Below are 18,409 nucleotides of genomic sequence, written 5' to 3' on the forward strand. Positions count from 1 at the left end.
CCTCTCCATTTTCTACCCTCTCACCTATTTCTTCTCTGTAATAGCTTGTACTTTGTACTTTTTCCGAGCAATTTTCCAACTTTTTATTGTGGCACTTTTCAATTACTGTACGGCTAGGATGAATTGCTTTTGTTTAAGTATTCCTCATTTGCGAATCGCTTTGGATAAAAGCGTCTGCTAAATGAATAAATGCAAATCTCAATTGTTTCTCCTAGACGCCAATTAGATTAAATGGAAAAGCCAAAGCAGAGAGATTTTTCTTCAGAGAGAAATGTAAAATGTACTGTAATAATCTCACGCGTGTCTCCTCTATGGATGTCAACAGTGTCTCAGACTTACAATACAAAGTCAAACATTTCTCATGTAATTCATCAGGACCAAATGTTCTGAGCTATGCAACTGAAAATAAACTTCCTATTCAATATATTGTTGAAGCTGCATTGTCTCTAACCCAGGCTCATTCTGAAAATGTACTGCTATATACATTTCTGAGGAGCGCCAAATACAACCTGGGAGGTGCGTTTTATTGCTGTTTTTGTTTCCGCGAATCAACCAGAGGCCGCTGTGTATGCTTTTTTTTTTTTTTTTTACAATTATTTTTTAGGGGGTTTCATCTTTATTTGACAGGACAGTAGACACAATTGACAGGAAAGTGTGGGGAGCAGAGAGAGGGGAATGATCAGCAAAGGACCTCGAGGCGGGAATCGAACTCAGGTCGCCGTGAACACCGGAGTGCATGTGTCAGTGCACTTTCCACTATGCCATTGGCACCGACGCTGTGTATGCTTTTTGAGATCTCAAATTTCTCTCGCGAGTGCCATTCACAACTGCTGTTCTCACGGAAATCCCAACCAACAGTGTTTTAAAAGCACTGATTGACCCACCCACTCACTTCCCTAAACCCAACCGATTTTTAAAAACCCAAACGAGTTTTAAAAAACAATCCAGAAGAAGAAAAGCCTTCGCCTGATTTTTACCACATTTTCAGATTTTAACACTTTCTCTCCCTGTTTATTTTTTTGGCTTCGGTTTTTGCCTAACCGTTCTTCGCCAGACTTGAACGCCGTCGTTAGGGCTGGGCAATTTGGCCTAAAATCAAAATCTCAATTAATTGAACATTTTACCTCAATTATTATTAATGAACCATTATTTCATTTATTTACATTTTTTTTTTGCCCTCATTGTTCGCTGACAAGTTTTGTACAGTAAATATGTTTATATAATATGTTTACATATTACAGGTGAGAGATTTTTAAATGAAGGGTGCATTACTTCATTTTAAAATAATTTAAGGAAATATGCACTTATTTATTGAACATCATAATAGAAAATATGCCATCTCAAGGCATCTCAGGCGCAGCTTCCAATCATCGTCAATGTAGTGCAAACATGCAATGTGTAGTTACATTTCTAAGAGGTGCGCAGGTATACGGGCTCACGAAGTCTGCGCCAAATGCTGGATAAGTTGGCGGTTCATTCCACTGTGGCGACCACTGATTAATAGAAGGACTAGGCTGAAAAGAAAATGAATGAATAAATGAATAAATTTATTTGTGAATAATTTTATTCCTGTTTTAAAATGTGGAGGTACTGTTTGTTTTATGCATCAACAGTATTTTGCCATCATACTGTACTTTTTTTAACAGCGAGGACCACAATGGAAATAAGCCCAGGGCTTTATTGTGTTTTTATCCTCAACAGTTTTATTTCAAAATGCATGAGATACTTGTATTTTTGTACAACTTGTCTAAAATCTGTCAAATAAAAATTCAATTAAATTCAATACTTCTGCGTACTATGAAGCCGTATGTTCGTCATATTTTGCAATCTCCAGAAATGGGACATAGGGCTATGTTTTCAGAATGAGCCTATGTAGAATGTCTCACTTGTGTCTTTTTCTATTTATGCTTAAAAAAAGAGAAGCATTAGACAATAACACCACATAAACAAAGACGACACTGAACTGTGAACAGAAAGAGCTGATGCCTTAAGTACACAGGGACATGATCAACAGAACAAGAAATAGGGGTGTAGTGTAACTTAAAAAAAGAAACAGAGACTCACTAGAGGTGGGAAAATGGAAACAAACTAGGTCAGACTAAACACAGAAACATGAAACACTAAAACTAAACAACCAAAGCAGAACAGAACATTAACATCACACAGACTGTAAAAAATGCTGGGTTCCACACAATTCTTTCATGTTGTCCTAACACAAACCAAATAAGTTACCTTAATTGTGTTTACAAATTTAAGTGGATTGAACATAAAACAATTAAGTTGTCTCCAAAAAACGTAAGAATTGTGTTGTTTCATTTATTCATTCATTTTCCTTCGGCCTTAGCCCCTTGAATGAACCACCAACTTATTCAGAATATGTTTTACACAGTGGATGCCCTTCCAGCTGCAACCCAGTACTAGGAAACACCCATTCACACTCATTCACACACATACACTACAGCCAATTTAGCTTATTCAATTCACCTACAGCGCATGTCTTTGGACTGTGGGGGAAAACGGAACACCCGGAAACCCACACCAACATGGGGAGAATATGCAAACTCGAACCAGCAACCTTCTTGCTGTGAGGCACCACTGAGCCACCGTATCGCTCATTTTAAATATGCAGTTTGAACAAGCAACAAAAGTCATTTTAAGTGCATATTAAGCATAAAATATCATCAATTTGTAAAATATAAAATGAAAGAAATGAGCATACAGAATTAAATGCATACAATATGCATGGTTTTAGGAACATTTCTTATTTATTTTGAAAAGTAATTGTGTTTTGTACTGTATATCAAACCTCTAAAATATATTTATTGTTTAGTCCTAATAGTTTTCTGTCACATGAAAACAAACAGTTTTCTGTCACATGCCAAATCAATGGCAGCCAATCAAGTCTTAGTATAGTTTGAAAAGCAAAATTACCATCCGGTCACATTTCCATATTGATTAACTTGCAGTTAGTGAAGGCAGGATCCAGGCAATTCAGCATCAGTGATGGACGAGATCGGAAAAGAAACAGTACAACTTACTCAAATGTATCACAGCTCGTACAACTGCTCAATCATTGTTTCAACCTCAGAAAGGCATCAATAAAGCAGCTTGTAAACAATGTCACGTAGCATGTAACATTTACCCCAGGAAAGCCATTCAGTATCCTGTTAGTTAACAAGAAAAATGAATAAATCAAGAGGGGACCATTTTGCTGGATAGATGCTATATTACATATTCATTATATATATTTTACACCTGTACTTGTTGGCAATGTCTCATTTATATAACAGCGTTTAAATAATTCAAGCTTTTATGAAAGCTGCCGCTTAAATGTCAGATTTGCAACAATATATTGGTGTAGAAACATAAGGTAACTATACGTATAATATATTTAATGCATGTGTCCCAAAATCCAGTAAGTTCACAGAAATCTAGTCAACTTACTACTGTATCAAATGAAAAGATATCATGTAGAGTACTACAGGGTATATGCAGGAATCCTAAAAGTAATTTCAATACCTTTTCAAGACTTTTTAAAGACCTTCTCAGAATATTTTAAGACCTCATCGCCACTTCAAGTTCTAATCCGTATCAAACCTTTAACCTAATAAACAGTTGCTAATAAACAGTTGTAGTTAAATAAATGAACGGAGCACAACCGTGCAACAGAACTTAGATAAGCTCGGAGGAAACAAACCTTCAAAGAATAAATTATGCAGTTGTTTTCAGCGACAGGTTTCAGCCACTGTTTAAACTTGTCTTTCTCCAACCAGGAGTATGCGAACTTGCATTATCCCATTTTGCCGTCTGTTTTCCTCTATGGCAGAGTTTTTCAATTAGTTTGTCATGGGGGCCAGTTCATGAAAAGCATCCCAAATGAAGGGCCGGAGAGATATGTCTTGCAATATAAGTGATGACACCACAGCATATATACTGTACCTGTAAAAGCCCATATGTTGCATTTTTGCTCCTTAAGACACCCGCGTTGTACAATAAAAGCAGCGCATTGCTTAAGTAGGCTTCTTCAACATTCAGACACATTCAAATGTTTTGAACTGCATAACAATTATGGATGCAACAATTATAAATTTTGGTTGTACGATTATATAGTCTGAAGAATAATCATGGTTTCACAGTTATCACATCTAATGTAAATTTAAGCTTTATATTAGGTAAGTATTTAAATCAACTGTTGATTACATCTGCGTTAATACATAATCATTTTTATAATTTGTAATAATTCGTCTAACATATCTTTTGTTTACATTTCACTACAGCGTGAGGTGTTTTCTACTCAGTACATCTGAAAGGCCGAGTGCATGCACACATATTGACATATATTCTTACATTGGAAATAACTAACTTACGCGCAGAAAAGACGTGATATGTGATATAAGCTCAGAACTTTAAACTAGTGTACAGGTGGCATTACTTTGTTTAGTTGCAGCAGTTTCGTTCCGTGCAACAGAAACGCAGCGTTGAGAAGCCTTTAAGCTTAAGTATCCAAATGTTTCCAGCTGCTCGCGCCACTCGCTTAATGTCAGGTGACTCTCGCTCTGCGCAGCCTTCAACTGCAGCTCGTGCTGTATTGAACAGACGCATGTTACTTCATAACTATAGTGGCCGTTTTTCGACTGAACTTAATTTGTTTTTGATGTCTTGGTCTAAAAAAAGGTTTAGTAGTAGTAATTGAATAGCCCTGCTCTATGATTTCGCAACATGTAGAGAGCGTCACATCATTTTCCTGCGTTTTTTGCAAATTACTTGACATCACCCGGACAGAGGAGCTTGGCCGGACGCACTCGGCCCGAACTAATCGAGGAAAATAAATATATTTATGCTTTTTTGGAGTCAAACACTTGAACAAAAACTTGGACAACGCTTGAAGAAAATTTAAGACCTCGTAAAAACGGAATTAAGACTTTTTAATACCTTTTAAATGCCTTAATTTTCTCATAATTGATTTATCAGCTTTTAATACTTTTTAAGACACTGGGGACACCCTGTACTAATATATAGTGTAAATGCTGGTGTTGCATAATATTAGAAAAATCTTACATTCATTCATTTCCTTTGGCTTATACCCTTTATTCATCAGGGGTCACCACAGCAGAATGAACCACCAACTTATCCAGTATATGTTTTACACAGCTGCAACCCAGTACTGGGAAACATCCATACACATTCATTCACATACTACGGCCAATTTAGCTAATTCAATTTACCTATACAGCATGGGGAGAACATGCAAACTCCACACAGAAATGCCAACTGACCCAGCTGGGACTTGAACCAGCGACCTTCTTGCTGTGATGTGGCAGTGTTAATCACTGAGCCACCGTGTCGGCCAAAAATCTGACATTGCAATATTTTCTGCAATACAAATTGCGATATGTATACAATTTCCTCAGATAAACTGAATAGCTTTATTTGAAAACAATACATTAGTTTAGATTGATTGAGATATTCTACAAGCATACATAAATATAACAGAAAATGTTAAACAAACAGTGCTTTATGGTTTTTTGGCGAGTCTAACAGTGGTACAAATTACATGGTCTTCACTGTATATAGCATTCAAAATATTTAATATTAATTATAGTTACAAACTGTAATATTTGTTTGTGTCTAAATGCTTTAAACTCCTGAAATTGAAATTGTAAAAAAATACAGATGATAATCTTTCACTTTATTATGGTTAAACTCTGCAGTGACTCCACAAACCTGATCTGTTCTGAATTCAGTGTCTGATTAAACACTGACTACAACCCAGACTCATATTGCACATTCTGTGATGTGACTATCATGGATGAGCACATTGCGACATCGATGCTGAAGTGATATATTGTGCAGCCCTAGTAAAAGGAAGCAAAAAGAAAAGAGAAGAATATAAGTCTGCTGCTGTGGACACTGCCATGAGCTCGTCAAAAGAGCCATCAGCTGTACCTGAAATCACCCCCAATACCCTCATTCACTATCCCTTCATTAGTCCACTAATGAAGTCCACTTAAAGGAGTGAATGAAAAGGAGTGAGTGAATTTGTGAACTGAGTGCACAAGAAGGGATGCATTTTGCTAGATGACAAATCCTGCTAGTTGGCAGATTAGTTCTTTTGGTACTTTGGAACAAGTTTGGACCCGGTGCTAGTTATTTTACATTAAGCGATGCTAAGAGTAAGGAAACAAAGTATTTTAGTTGTGTCATTACTAATTTTATATATATATATATATATATATATATATATATATATATATATATATATATATATATATATATATATATATATATATATATATATATATATATATATATATATATGTATATATATATATATATATATATATATATATATATATATATATATATTGTATTATGAATATTCTCCAGATATTTGTATGTACATCAGTTGTGTGTTTGTTATTGCAGTGCATTGTGTGATTGATTGAGTTTCAACTTTTCTTGTAATTAATCGCTGACGCTTTTATCATGATAAACAGCATGGTATTATCATGATGTCGAGCTAAGCTACAAAAAATAAACACTTTAAAAGATATAATAACAATAAAATAATGTGAAGATCTAGAGTTTTCGTCAAAGGGCGTGTCCGTGGTGGACTGACAAAGTTAAGTGTATCGCCATGGAAGAGGAAGTACTTATAACTCAGCCACACATTGTCTGATCTGCCTGAAAATTCACAGGTTTGATGAGATTCCTCTTCTGGAAACATCTGCATGCCAATACACAGTTACAGTAACAGCGCCATTTGCTGGCAGAAGGAAATTTGGGATAAATCTGTGATTTTCTCATGTTTTTTAATATTTATCAGCTTAAATTATCCACTGTTCTCTGTCATCCTAATGCCACCGGGTGGCAGTGCGCCTGGGTGCGAGGTCCCTTTCATGGCTGCTTGCAGCATTAATTATATCTTTAAGTTAATAAAATACAACTGAATTTTATTAGTTATTAGCTCAATTTAATTAAACGATTATGACTTGTTTTGATTTGAATGTGTTATTAAGATATTGACCATCTAAGATTAATAAATACTTTTGTAGTTCATTACACTGACTTTAGTTCTGACTTTATAAATTACTCACTTTATTACCTGATGTTATTAAATGGAGTCTTACTGTACAAAGTTACGAACAAAAGGCCTATAAATAGTCACATGATTTTTAAACTAGCTTTAATGATGATTTAATGTTTAATATGTTAACTTAGACTTTACTTACAGCTGCATATATTCTCCAGTCAAATCTGTTTTTATAGAGCACAACCTTTGGCGTATACATATTTCTACCCATCTTTTCTACTTTTATAAATGAGACCTGGGATATTTTATGCTGCTGTTTTAGTTTTTGTTTGTGTGGTACTCATCTGTGAGAGGATGACTCTTTCCTTTTGCTTTGTGTTTATCTTACATCAAAAAAGTTCCACCCTTCTGCTTCTCTTTAAGTGTAAAGTTTTAAACTTTATTACAAAATCCCTCTCATGGGATGGACTAACATGCTAATAAATCCATCATCCAATCAATCTGAATGAGCTGTAACCAAAGGGGTTAACTACTTCATCTTACAGCCTGTTTATTTGTCTTAAGCACCAGCTTTGGAAACTGTGGTTTATCTTGATAGTTCTCTGTGACCACTAGCATTTCACTTAAGAGACCACCACATACACACATTCTGTACTGTAGACGAGTATGTGTGCCCTCTAATCAACATGCTCTCCTGTTTATCAACCCAAAACCTCCATTACTTAGCCTTAGGGTGTGTCTTTGTCCTTTGAAAACAAATATGCACACACAGACACACACACACACACACACACACACACACAAAAAGCATCTGTTTGATTTCTCCTCTTTTTTTTGAGAAATGACAGAAAGCTGCCTCTGCTGAGTGGGGTTTGAAGGTTCTAGAGTTTTTTTTTTTTTGTAAATGAATCTAGTGTTTGATCATAAAAGACACATTATGACCCATAAACACGCATTCATTTTCAACTGCTTTGAAGCCATGAAGTCCTTTTCACAAATTCAAATTAGGAAAATGGCAAAAATCATTAGTGCGTGTGTAAGAACTAGGGCTCCCGCTAATTAATGGAATTATTTGTATATATCTATATTTGCTGTGAAAATCCCTTAAAGGCAGATGATTAAAATACATCACATTATTTTCAAAGATGAAAGCCATGAATAAGCATGAAATCATTCACTGGAGATTGACAGCCCTAGTAAAAATGTAGATGCGTGCGTGTATGCGTGTGCACATATACAGTAGTATGCATATATAGTTGCTGTATTATGTATGTGTCAGGTAGAAGCAAACATCAGGAGCAGCATGTGTGTATAAAGTGAAAATGAATAATAGAGCACCGGATTCCAGGTTCACCAGAGAGAGAAAAGTACACCCACACACAGAGACATACGCATATGTCTACCGGTTCCTTTTCTTTCCTTTTTTGCTTTTAATGTTTTATGTCTAGCCCCACCTTTCCTCTGACGTCACGTTCATCCACATGCACCACACATCCTTCTGTACCACCCCACTCCATTCCTGCATCCCTCCATCATTTACTGCTTGTCCACAAAGTACACAAATCATGTACTTCAGTAAAAGTACACACTCTCAGAAATAATGGTACAAAAGCTACCACTGAGGCAGTACCTTTTCAAAAAGGTACATGTTTGAACTTTCAGGACCCATACTGGTACATTTAAGGCACATAATAGTACATAACAAGGCCAAAATTGCCATAATTAGGTATTAATATGTACCTTTAAGGACAAAGATTGGCAAAAAGGTACAGAGAGCGCAGATACAGCATGGAAAACGTCATGTTTTTTCCTTGGAATAATGTTTCTAAAGGAGCTGTTCACATGGAATAGAACCAGATTTTGGTAAAAACCCAAAAAATACAAACATAAAAATATAACAAAACAAAAAAAAATCTGAAAAATGAGTTCTGTGTAATAACAATGAAATGACACAAGGATAGTGTACTGAACTACTGAAATGTATTTAATACTTTATATTAAAGGCTTTATTTGAGATGGCAGCTTAAAAACGCCTTTATTAAGGAGGATTGTCTCATTTGTTACAAAAGTGACACGAATTGCTCAGGTGTGAGTTTTTCACAGACTTCAAAAGAGTGTAAAAATCTTGATGGTTCTGTGGGTTTTGTCAATCAAATCTGATCTTTGTTTGGTATTTTCTATTGAATTCAAGTCAGGTGATTGGCTGGGCCATTCTACAGCTTGATTTTCTTTCTCTGAAAGCATTTGAGTTTTCTTGGTGCTGTTTTGGATAATTGTCTAGCTGAAATGTCCACCCTGGTTTCATCGCATCATCCTGATAATGTAAATGTTGAACTGAAGCAGCAAAGTTTAATTTACAATGACGAAGGGTAGATGGTTGCTGAGAGATTTCAGCTGCTGTCTGGGCTTTCACTGTCTTTCTTTACCTCCATTTCTGCATGTGTTCAATATTTTTTCCCTACGTCATTTCATTTCATTTCACATAACTTAATTTGTAAACTAATTAGATTTGTTTTCTTTGCATAAATGAATTTCTTTGGTTGTTACCATAATCTGGGGAACTGGCACCTTTAGAAATATGTTTTCAGAGAAAAATGGCATGTTCAATACTTATTTTCCCTGCTGTACCTTCAGAAAATGTTACTGTAGAACTCTATTTATTTATTTATTTTCTTATTTTTATTATTATTATTTTTTTTTATTTTACTTAAATAAAAGTAATCAAAACATCACTCTGGGGTCATAGGGTCATTCTCCATCAAAATGTATACATTTTCAGAAATTTTCTCATCTCGATATATAAGGTTTTCTGAATATTTCTTTCAAAATCAAGAGACTTTGTTTGACTGTATGACACGGTGAGAGTTCAAAACTGGTGAGTAAAAAATGCCTAAAATGATAAAATGCTTTGGAAGTAAAAGTTTATCAAAATTAAAAATACTCTGGTAAAGTACATTTATTTAAAAATTCAAAGTAATACAAGTACAACTAGACCACCAGTCATTTACAGGTTTATCACATTCAGTAAATCCACATCCAACACAAATCATTTCTGAAATAAATGGCTGTCATTAGGGCTGCAGAAAATTACTTTTTAGCATCGATATCACAATGTGTGAATCTACAATAGTCACATCTGCAATGTGGAGTCTAAATTATAGTTGACTAAGTAAACAGTTCAGCTTTTAGCATTAAAAAGTAAGCATTTTAAGCATTTTAAGTGAGTTTAAAGCATTTGGGCACAAGGAACTACATTAAGCAGCTTTAACAAAGATTAATTTTATTGAACTATTTATACAATGAAGACATTGTATTGTAGGTTTGATTGTTTTATTTCTGTACCTGAATAGTGTTTATTTATTTTGATGCTCTACTTTATTTATCTATGCTAGTAATGCTAGTGCAAAATATGTTTTTTTATCCAATAATGTGCAGCCCTAGTTGACATGGATGTTTAGGCAGATAAGCTAGGCAGTTTTCAGCGTTTTTTCATGTTACTGTATATTCTTCAAGCAACCCAGGCTCATTCTGAAAACGTACCGCTATATACATTTCTGGAGAGCGCCAAATACGTCCCAGGAGCTGCGTTTATTTGCTGTTTTTGTTCGCGCCTACTGTTTGTTCGTGCCATTCATGCCTGCTGTTCTCACGTAAATCCACCAGAGGCTGCTGTCAACTGACTGAATAACTGACTGACTGACTGACCGAACGATCGACTGGCCCACCCTCCTTGTTCCCTAAACCCAATCCAATAGTGTTTTCAAAAGCACAGATTGAGCCGGACAAACTAGTAACAGCGGGAAAGCCTTGAAAATGGAGGTAAGCAGTCAGCAGATAAGTGCAAAAAGGAACAGCATCATACCGGCCCATAGTGTTCATTTTAAAGACAAAATGCAGCTATACGTACTTCTGGCTATATAATTCATGATCTCCAGAAAGGTATATCAGGCTAAGTTTTCAGAATGAACCTATGTTGTCTTCAAGTGTGAGCACTGCAAAGCCATTAACTGCATTGTTTGTTTTAATTCCCTTAACATTTCTCCACTGTTTCTTCGAAAAAAGAATCAATTGTCCTCCATCTTTTGAAAGAAGAAGTCAAGGACTACGAAACTAATAAAGAAACTTTATGAACTTTCCTTTAAAAGAAACTTTTTTTGCTTTCCTCAAAATACTATGAAAAGAGCTCATCCTGAAATCCTTGGAGGAAACTCAAATTCATTAACATATAACCACCCACCTATGCAGTGTACGTTATGCCAAAAGAAACATTACAAGATATGCTAATTTCAGACTGCAGTGTCACAGTATTTCACAGGTTTTGCTAAAAAGCTACTTAAAATACTTCCTCATTTTACATTTTTGTGGAAAAAATAATCATTTCATCAAGTAAAATTAAATAAAAATCTATAATGACATTTCGATTCCTTTACATTACAGTATCTTCCATTTCCGACATCTCTAGTGACAGATGCTGAAGCACATCTTAGCACCATAAATCAGGATAATTAAAGCTGGCTGATGTGGCAGGACATTTTACCTCTTGAGCTGACATTTTTAGTTTGGATAGATGGAGGTCTCGCTGAAACCATCTTACTTAGTCCCCTGGATACTATCAGCTATCTGGGTCATTGCACTCATACAAAAACACCTCACATTTATCCCTCTGAAGCGAGAAACACACACCAACAGACACCTACCTTTTACTACACGCTCCAAAAACTCACACACGTAATAAAATGTTTGCCGTGCTGCACTGTTATTATGGGGCAACGTATCATGAAGCTAAAAAAAAAAAAGTATAATGTCTAAAAGGTCTAGAAGACTCTTTCTCTAACACACACACACACACACACACAAACACACACAAATTCACTCAGTGGCTTTGATACATTTTCATCAACAATTATTGATTGCCATTCTCTCTCTGTCCCTGCAGGGTCCTTGACTCAATTAGGACATAACAAAAACACACACACACTCACACACGCACACACTTTCACACCCCACTTAATGTCTTCATAGCGTGTGCAGGTCTGGTTGCTAACGTGTGCTTGTTAAAGTAAAAAATCGTGGAGAGGCCAGACGATCCAGCCTCATTAAATTCATTCAATTAAATATACACACAGACCCATTAAAACCCTTCTCTTAGGATAAACACTCCATTAAAGCATCTGACCTTAATCTAAACTCTGAACTCCAAACTGTCCCTTATTCTTCCTCTAATGATAATTATATGCTCACACCTGAGCGGAACTCACGGCGAGAGAATTCAGCAGAAAGAAATCTTATGATTGAACACCATTAAATTTACTTCAAAGTCCTTCAACCAGAAAACGACACATCATTACACTAGTGTGTGTGTGTTTTAATATTCTGGCTAATATTATAATGCTATTAGTAACTAACAGAGTACCAGTCTCTGCTCCAATTAGTGATTTGCAAAATATTTATTAGAATATTTCATGGAAAAATACAAAAAATTAAAGCCAGTTTTATTAAAATGAAAAAGCACAAGCTGTTCAAACATGCCATCATTTAGAGTATTTATTAGGAGAAAATGACAACTATAAAGTGTCTCAAAAAAAAAAAAAACAAGCAACAATATTTAATACAAAAATAAGACTGCTTATTGTACAACAGGAATAAGAAAGACTAAATATTGTACATGAGTAACAGCGCAATCTGTCCATTAGAATAATCCTTTTATTTACTTTCCTTGGCGATGATGTTATGATGGTGTAATGATGATGTATTTATTTTTAGCTCCATAAGGCTTGAATAAAAATGTGATTTTCTAATGAAGATAAGAGTTTGATCAAAGGTTTACGAGAACTGAAATGCTGCAGTGCTTCAGGTTTTCTTTGTGAATTTCCAACTAAAAACTGGACAAAGGTGGATTGGATTACTTGTTGGTAAAAATTGATTGAACTGGATCAGTATGTCGTGTGGTGGGGAGTGGTTGTCCATACACTGACCGTACTGTTGAAAATATCACCACTGTAGAAGATCAGGTACTGAGCCAAGAAGACGCACCACGCACCCATCCCACTGTCGGACGAATTGCATGAGAGTCAGGCAATTAAATAAATAAATATTGCTTTATTTCTGTGCGTTACAATCTATTTTGCAAGTAATAAAATTGAAGCGTTCTGTCAATATTTGGGTTAGAATTGTTTAACAAGATAATGCGGTGATATAAATCAGGTGAGGTGGAAAACGTATACATATCATATAATTTCATCTCTTTGCCATCTAATTACCAAATATAACTAAAGTTGGAGATATTTTGACGAAATTCACGATTTACACTTTACACACACTACATATACAGCTATATAGTATAGTATTATACTTTAATTTAATGTAACATTTTATATAAAACAAGACTGCTTATCGTACTACAGGAATAAGAATGACTAAATTTCGTACAGGAATTACAGCGCAATCTGTCCTTTAGAATAATCCTTTCATTTACTTTTTCTTGGCGATGATGTAATAATAGTAAACATAATATGTATGAATTTTGATCAAAACCGTCAAGTGTGTTTACTATATTTATAAACTGCTTTTAACATGCCTTCATTTAGAGTATTTATTAGGAGAAAATGACAACTATAAAGTGTCTCAAAGAAAAAAAAAAAAAAAAACAAGCAACAATATTTAATACAAAAATAAGACTGCTTATTGTACAACAGGAATAAGAAAGACTAAATATTGTACATGAGTAACAGCGCAATCTGTGCATTAGAATAATCCTTTTATTTACTTTCCTTGGCGATGATGTTATGATGGTGTAATGATGATGTATTTATTTTTAGCTCCATAAGGCTTGAATAAAAATGTGATTTTCTAATGAAGATAAGGTGAGGTGTAAAACGTTTACATATCATATAATTTCATCTCTTTGCCATCCAATTACAAAATATAACTAAAGTTGGAGATATTTTGACGAAATTCACGATTTACACTTTACACACACTACATATACAGCTATATAGTATAGTATTATATTTTAATGTAATGTAACATTTTATATAAAACAAGACTGCTGATCGTACAACAGGAGTAAGAATGACTAAATTTAGTACAGGAATTACAGCACAATCTGTCCTTTAGAATAATCCTTTCATTTACTTTCCTTGGCGATTACGTAATGATGGTATAATGATGATGTATTTATTTTTAGCTGCATAGGGTTTAAATAAAATCGTGTTTTGTGAGAAAATTAAAGGTTTACGAGAACTGAAAGGCTACAGTGCTTCGCGTTTTCTTTGTGAATTTTTGGCTGGACAAAAGGTGGATTTGATTACTTGTTGACGAAAATTGATCGCACTAGATCAGAATGTCGTGTGGCGGGGAGTGGTTGTCCACGTACTGCCTGTACTATTGAAAATATCACTATTGTCGAAGACATGGTAATAAGCCAAGAAGACGCACCACACACCCATCGCACTGTCAACAACACAATAACAATATTTTAACTTCAAAAATAATATTTTTTCCTGATATATTAATCATTTTCTGCAAATACACACTCTAAATGATAATATTATTATTTAAAAAAGACAAAATATCAACAGTCTGTAAATAGTTTATAAAGCACAAATGAGTGATCTGTTTTTTTTTTTCATAGACGTTTTTTCCCGATCCACCAGTGTACAGTATGAAATGGTGAATGTATTCTATGTGGATTACAATGCCCCGATTCTAGCCATAACACAAACCTAAAATGAACCTAAACACAATAGAATGTTTCAAAGAGGATATTTACGATCTGCCTATTGGCCGATTAAATTACACTTCAGCATCGGCACACAACGCAGTCAGGTTTCCAGTTCCCGTGTTTTATGGATCCTTTTCTTCTCAGCGGTGATGCTTTTACTCGACAGGACAAAAGTTTTTGTTCAGCATGTGAAGATAATGCAGATTCATTCCTTCTTTATGTTCCCCTTTATCTTTATTCCCTTTATCCCTTTGCTTCCCTTCGTTTGGCCAGAAAATGAACTGAGAACACATTTAGATTGTTAGATAAGAATGAAAGCCAAGAGACAATGCAGACGGATTGCATCTGTTTAGACAGAGTGCCACTAACGACAGGGTGAAAGACGGCCGTGCGATCATTAACGGCACATCACCAGCGCAAACACACACACTTGCACCTCCAGAAGCCCAATTCTCTGGCATAATTAAGGGAATAGTTCACCCCAATATTAAAATTCATCATCATGAGGCTAAGATTGTCATGAGAGGAAAAAAAACCCTATTAAAGTGCCATAAAAGCTGTGAATAACATATGACTCACTTGCTATTTCTCACAAAAAATAATCTAATCAGAAGCCCCGCAAACATAATTTCATTTAGAGGGAAGGTTGTGTAAATTGTGTGTGTGTGGGGATCATAGAAGTAACTGTTAAAATGACTTGAGCGCTATAAAATGATAAGTGAAATTGATCAAATACAACGGTAAACACATTTATTATATCACAAAATCTTTGTATTTCAAGCTCAATGTGATTTACATCTACTTTGAGATTTTAGTTCAGCAGATTTACACACCGTAGATCATCTTACGAACATCAGATATATCCAGAAATCATTAAAACGTGTTTGGGAATTCTAGAGGTCCTCGTTTCATTAGTGTGAAACACATGATTAGTGTTTAAGAGACTGCCGAGTGAACTTCTGACCAGAAACTTTATTAACTGCCGCCTTTCAAACGCTAATGGATGAAACCTTTTACCCTAATGTTTTCTTCTAAAACACATATCATTTTTTTTGTGCACGCAATTTTCCATAGAAACACCCGTGAGAGGGTGAACGCTGAAGAAAATTAAAATCTCACACTAAGGTGCTCTCTCTCTTTCCCACACACACACACGCACACACATACACATACACACACACACACCGACGGTGACTTGGCTAAACAAAACTTTAACACCATTAACCTCTGAATGGCCTTGTGGGATATTTACACTTTCATCTCTCGTTCTCCCTCATCCCTCGTTCATAAATATTCATCTCTCTAATAGAGTTTTTCACAGTGTGAGTTCTGCTAATTCCATATGACCCCAACCAGCATGACAGCAGCCATGGACCAGCCAGAGAGAGAAAGAGAGCGAGAGAGAGTCATAGATAAGAGACTCACCGATGATGTACGTCAGCAGAAGAGCAAGAGTCAGCGTAATTGCACTGGCGCTCAAAGCTGTGCATTTCCAGTTACAGCAGCGGTAGGGTTTACTGAAGGAGAAGAGTGGTCTGGAAAGGGTGGTTCTGGGTAGGGGTCTTGGCGGCGGCGAGTACACCGTGCTGGACGTCAGGGGGTAATTCTGATTGGCTGCGTTGAAAATGGCAGAGGAACCTGAACCGTGCTTGAACAGGAAGTGCCTGTGGAGGAAAGGAATGACAGTGTTATATTCTGTTTGATTTGTCGAATTAATTTGGTTATTAAGGCGAGACACTGAAGGCAAAAATATTTTTTTCATGAACCTGTCAATTTTGGGATTTGGGGCTTTTTTTGGCTTTTCGTAAAGTGTTTTATCAGTCCAATGGAAAATTCTGAACTTTTCTTTTGTCGCACTACATTAATTTGTGTCTGCAGAATTAATACATTCTATTTTAAAGGCTTTTACAGTTCATATATGATTTCAGAATACTTTTAAAGAGGGATATGTTCATATATAATTTACCTGATTGTTTTTAGTTGAAATCAAAATTATTATAATTTTCTGTCTTTTTCAAAGATTTCCCAAATGATGTTTAACAGAGCAAGGCATTTTCACAGTATTTCCTTTAATATTTTTTTCTTCTGGAGAAAGTCTTATTTGTTTTATTTTGGCTAGAATAGTAGCAGCTTTTAATTAAAAACATTTAAAAAAAACATTTAAGGTCAATTTTATTAAGCAATTTATTAGTTTTTCAATTGTCTACAGATCAAACCACTGTTATAAAGTGATTTGCCTACCCTAGCTTGTCTAATTAATCTAATTAAAACCTTTATTTATCTAATTATTAACCTTTAAATTGCACTTTTAGCTGAAAACTACTCTCAAAAAAATAACTCATTGGATGAACTAATTTTATTTCCTTCCAATAAATTTGTTTAGCACCAACAAAATTAAACGCAAAATTAAATGCAATTGAGCTGGTCCAACAAACATTTAAATACATTTGTATTTTTTATTTAAGGTCTGATAATATCATGCTGTCTATTATGTGTCGTACATTTCAAAATGTTCACATTGCAGCCAAATGTGGCCCGAATCTGATTTTTTGCCCACATGTGAAGTGTGAACAGCCCAAATCGCGTGGAATGTGATATTTTCTGATTTGTGCCACTTTTATATGTAGTATTAAATCAGACACAGATCTGATGTTTTGCAATGCGACTGCAGTGTGAACGGTTATGTGGGATTTCATGCGACTTTTACATAACCTTTGAGCGACATGCGTCTTCATTCTGTGCTGCAAACATCATCTACACCTAAGCAGCATAGTAGAATAGCACACAGGGCAATTACTTTACCACAGAAAGTTGGTTGTTCATGCTGAAAAAAAAAAATTGAAGGCAAAACTGGTGCTTGTTAACCAATCTGGTTAACGATTGGGGTGCGGGTTGATCGTGAAGCTAAAGAGCATCGGGGGTGTTGCAGATAGGGGATCCGATTGCAAAGGACGGGGCACTTTCATTTTAAGAGGAACTTTCTCTCCAAGAGAAAAAAAGGGCAGGTGCTCAAGCACCTAAAGCCACCTTCTGCACGTGCCTGCTGTTTATCATGAAGTAAAATAAAAATTACTATGCAGACAGAGATAAACTAACTCCACCTTTACAGTTCAGTCTGCGGCTGCTCATTAACCCTTGATGAGTTCACTACACCGGTGGTCAGAAAGACGTGCACCGCGGTTGTCATAAATCACAAATGATCAGAGTTTTCTATCACAAGAGACTTATTTCAGGTTTCAAATCGGGAAATACACATTAGTAGTAGCAGGACAACCCATTACAGTTCATGAAAAACACCACGTTTGTTTGTCTGTGAAAAGGGCAATAATTATATTAGGCATAAACTGACAACGTGCTTCGTACAGTACACGCATTGTGTGCATAATTAGACATTTTGTGCTGTCTGTAACTTTACTTTTGCACATGTGGGTCAGTTTAGGACCATGATCTATACACATAGCAAATCTAATATTAGCCACATTTATAACAACATTGTGAACAGTTATGCAAAAAAATCAGATCTGAGAAAAAAATCAGATTTGAGCACTAAGCATCGCAGTGTGAACGTAGCCTTAGTTTTATTTGAAGTTATCCTAAATGAACTAAAAGAGCATTTTAAGCATATGAGTAACATATACAGCTGATTGAGACGG

General features: G+C 35.4%; 1 protein-coding gene across 1 annotated transcript in view; it reads right to left on the minus strand.

The window, feature by feature from the left end:
* Positions 1 to 18,409, minus strand: part of LOC130229017 (teneurin-1-like) — a 323,020-nt gene that overhangs the window by 143,964 nt on the left and 160,647 nt on the right. Inside the window, 1 exon segment of the mRNA XM_056457598.1 lies at positions 16,182 to 16,420. Within this exon segment, the coding sequence (XP_056313573.1) occupies positions 16,182 to 16,420 (239 nt within the window).

The sequence above is a fragment of the Danio aesculapii genome, chromosome 5 (genome assembly GCF_903798145.1).
Source record: "Danio aesculapii chromosome 5, fDanAes4.1, whole genome shotgun sequence".
NCBI classification, from domain to species: domain Eukaryota; kingdom Metazoa; phylum Chordata; class Actinopteri; order Cypriniformes; family Danionidae; genus Danio; species Danio aesculapii.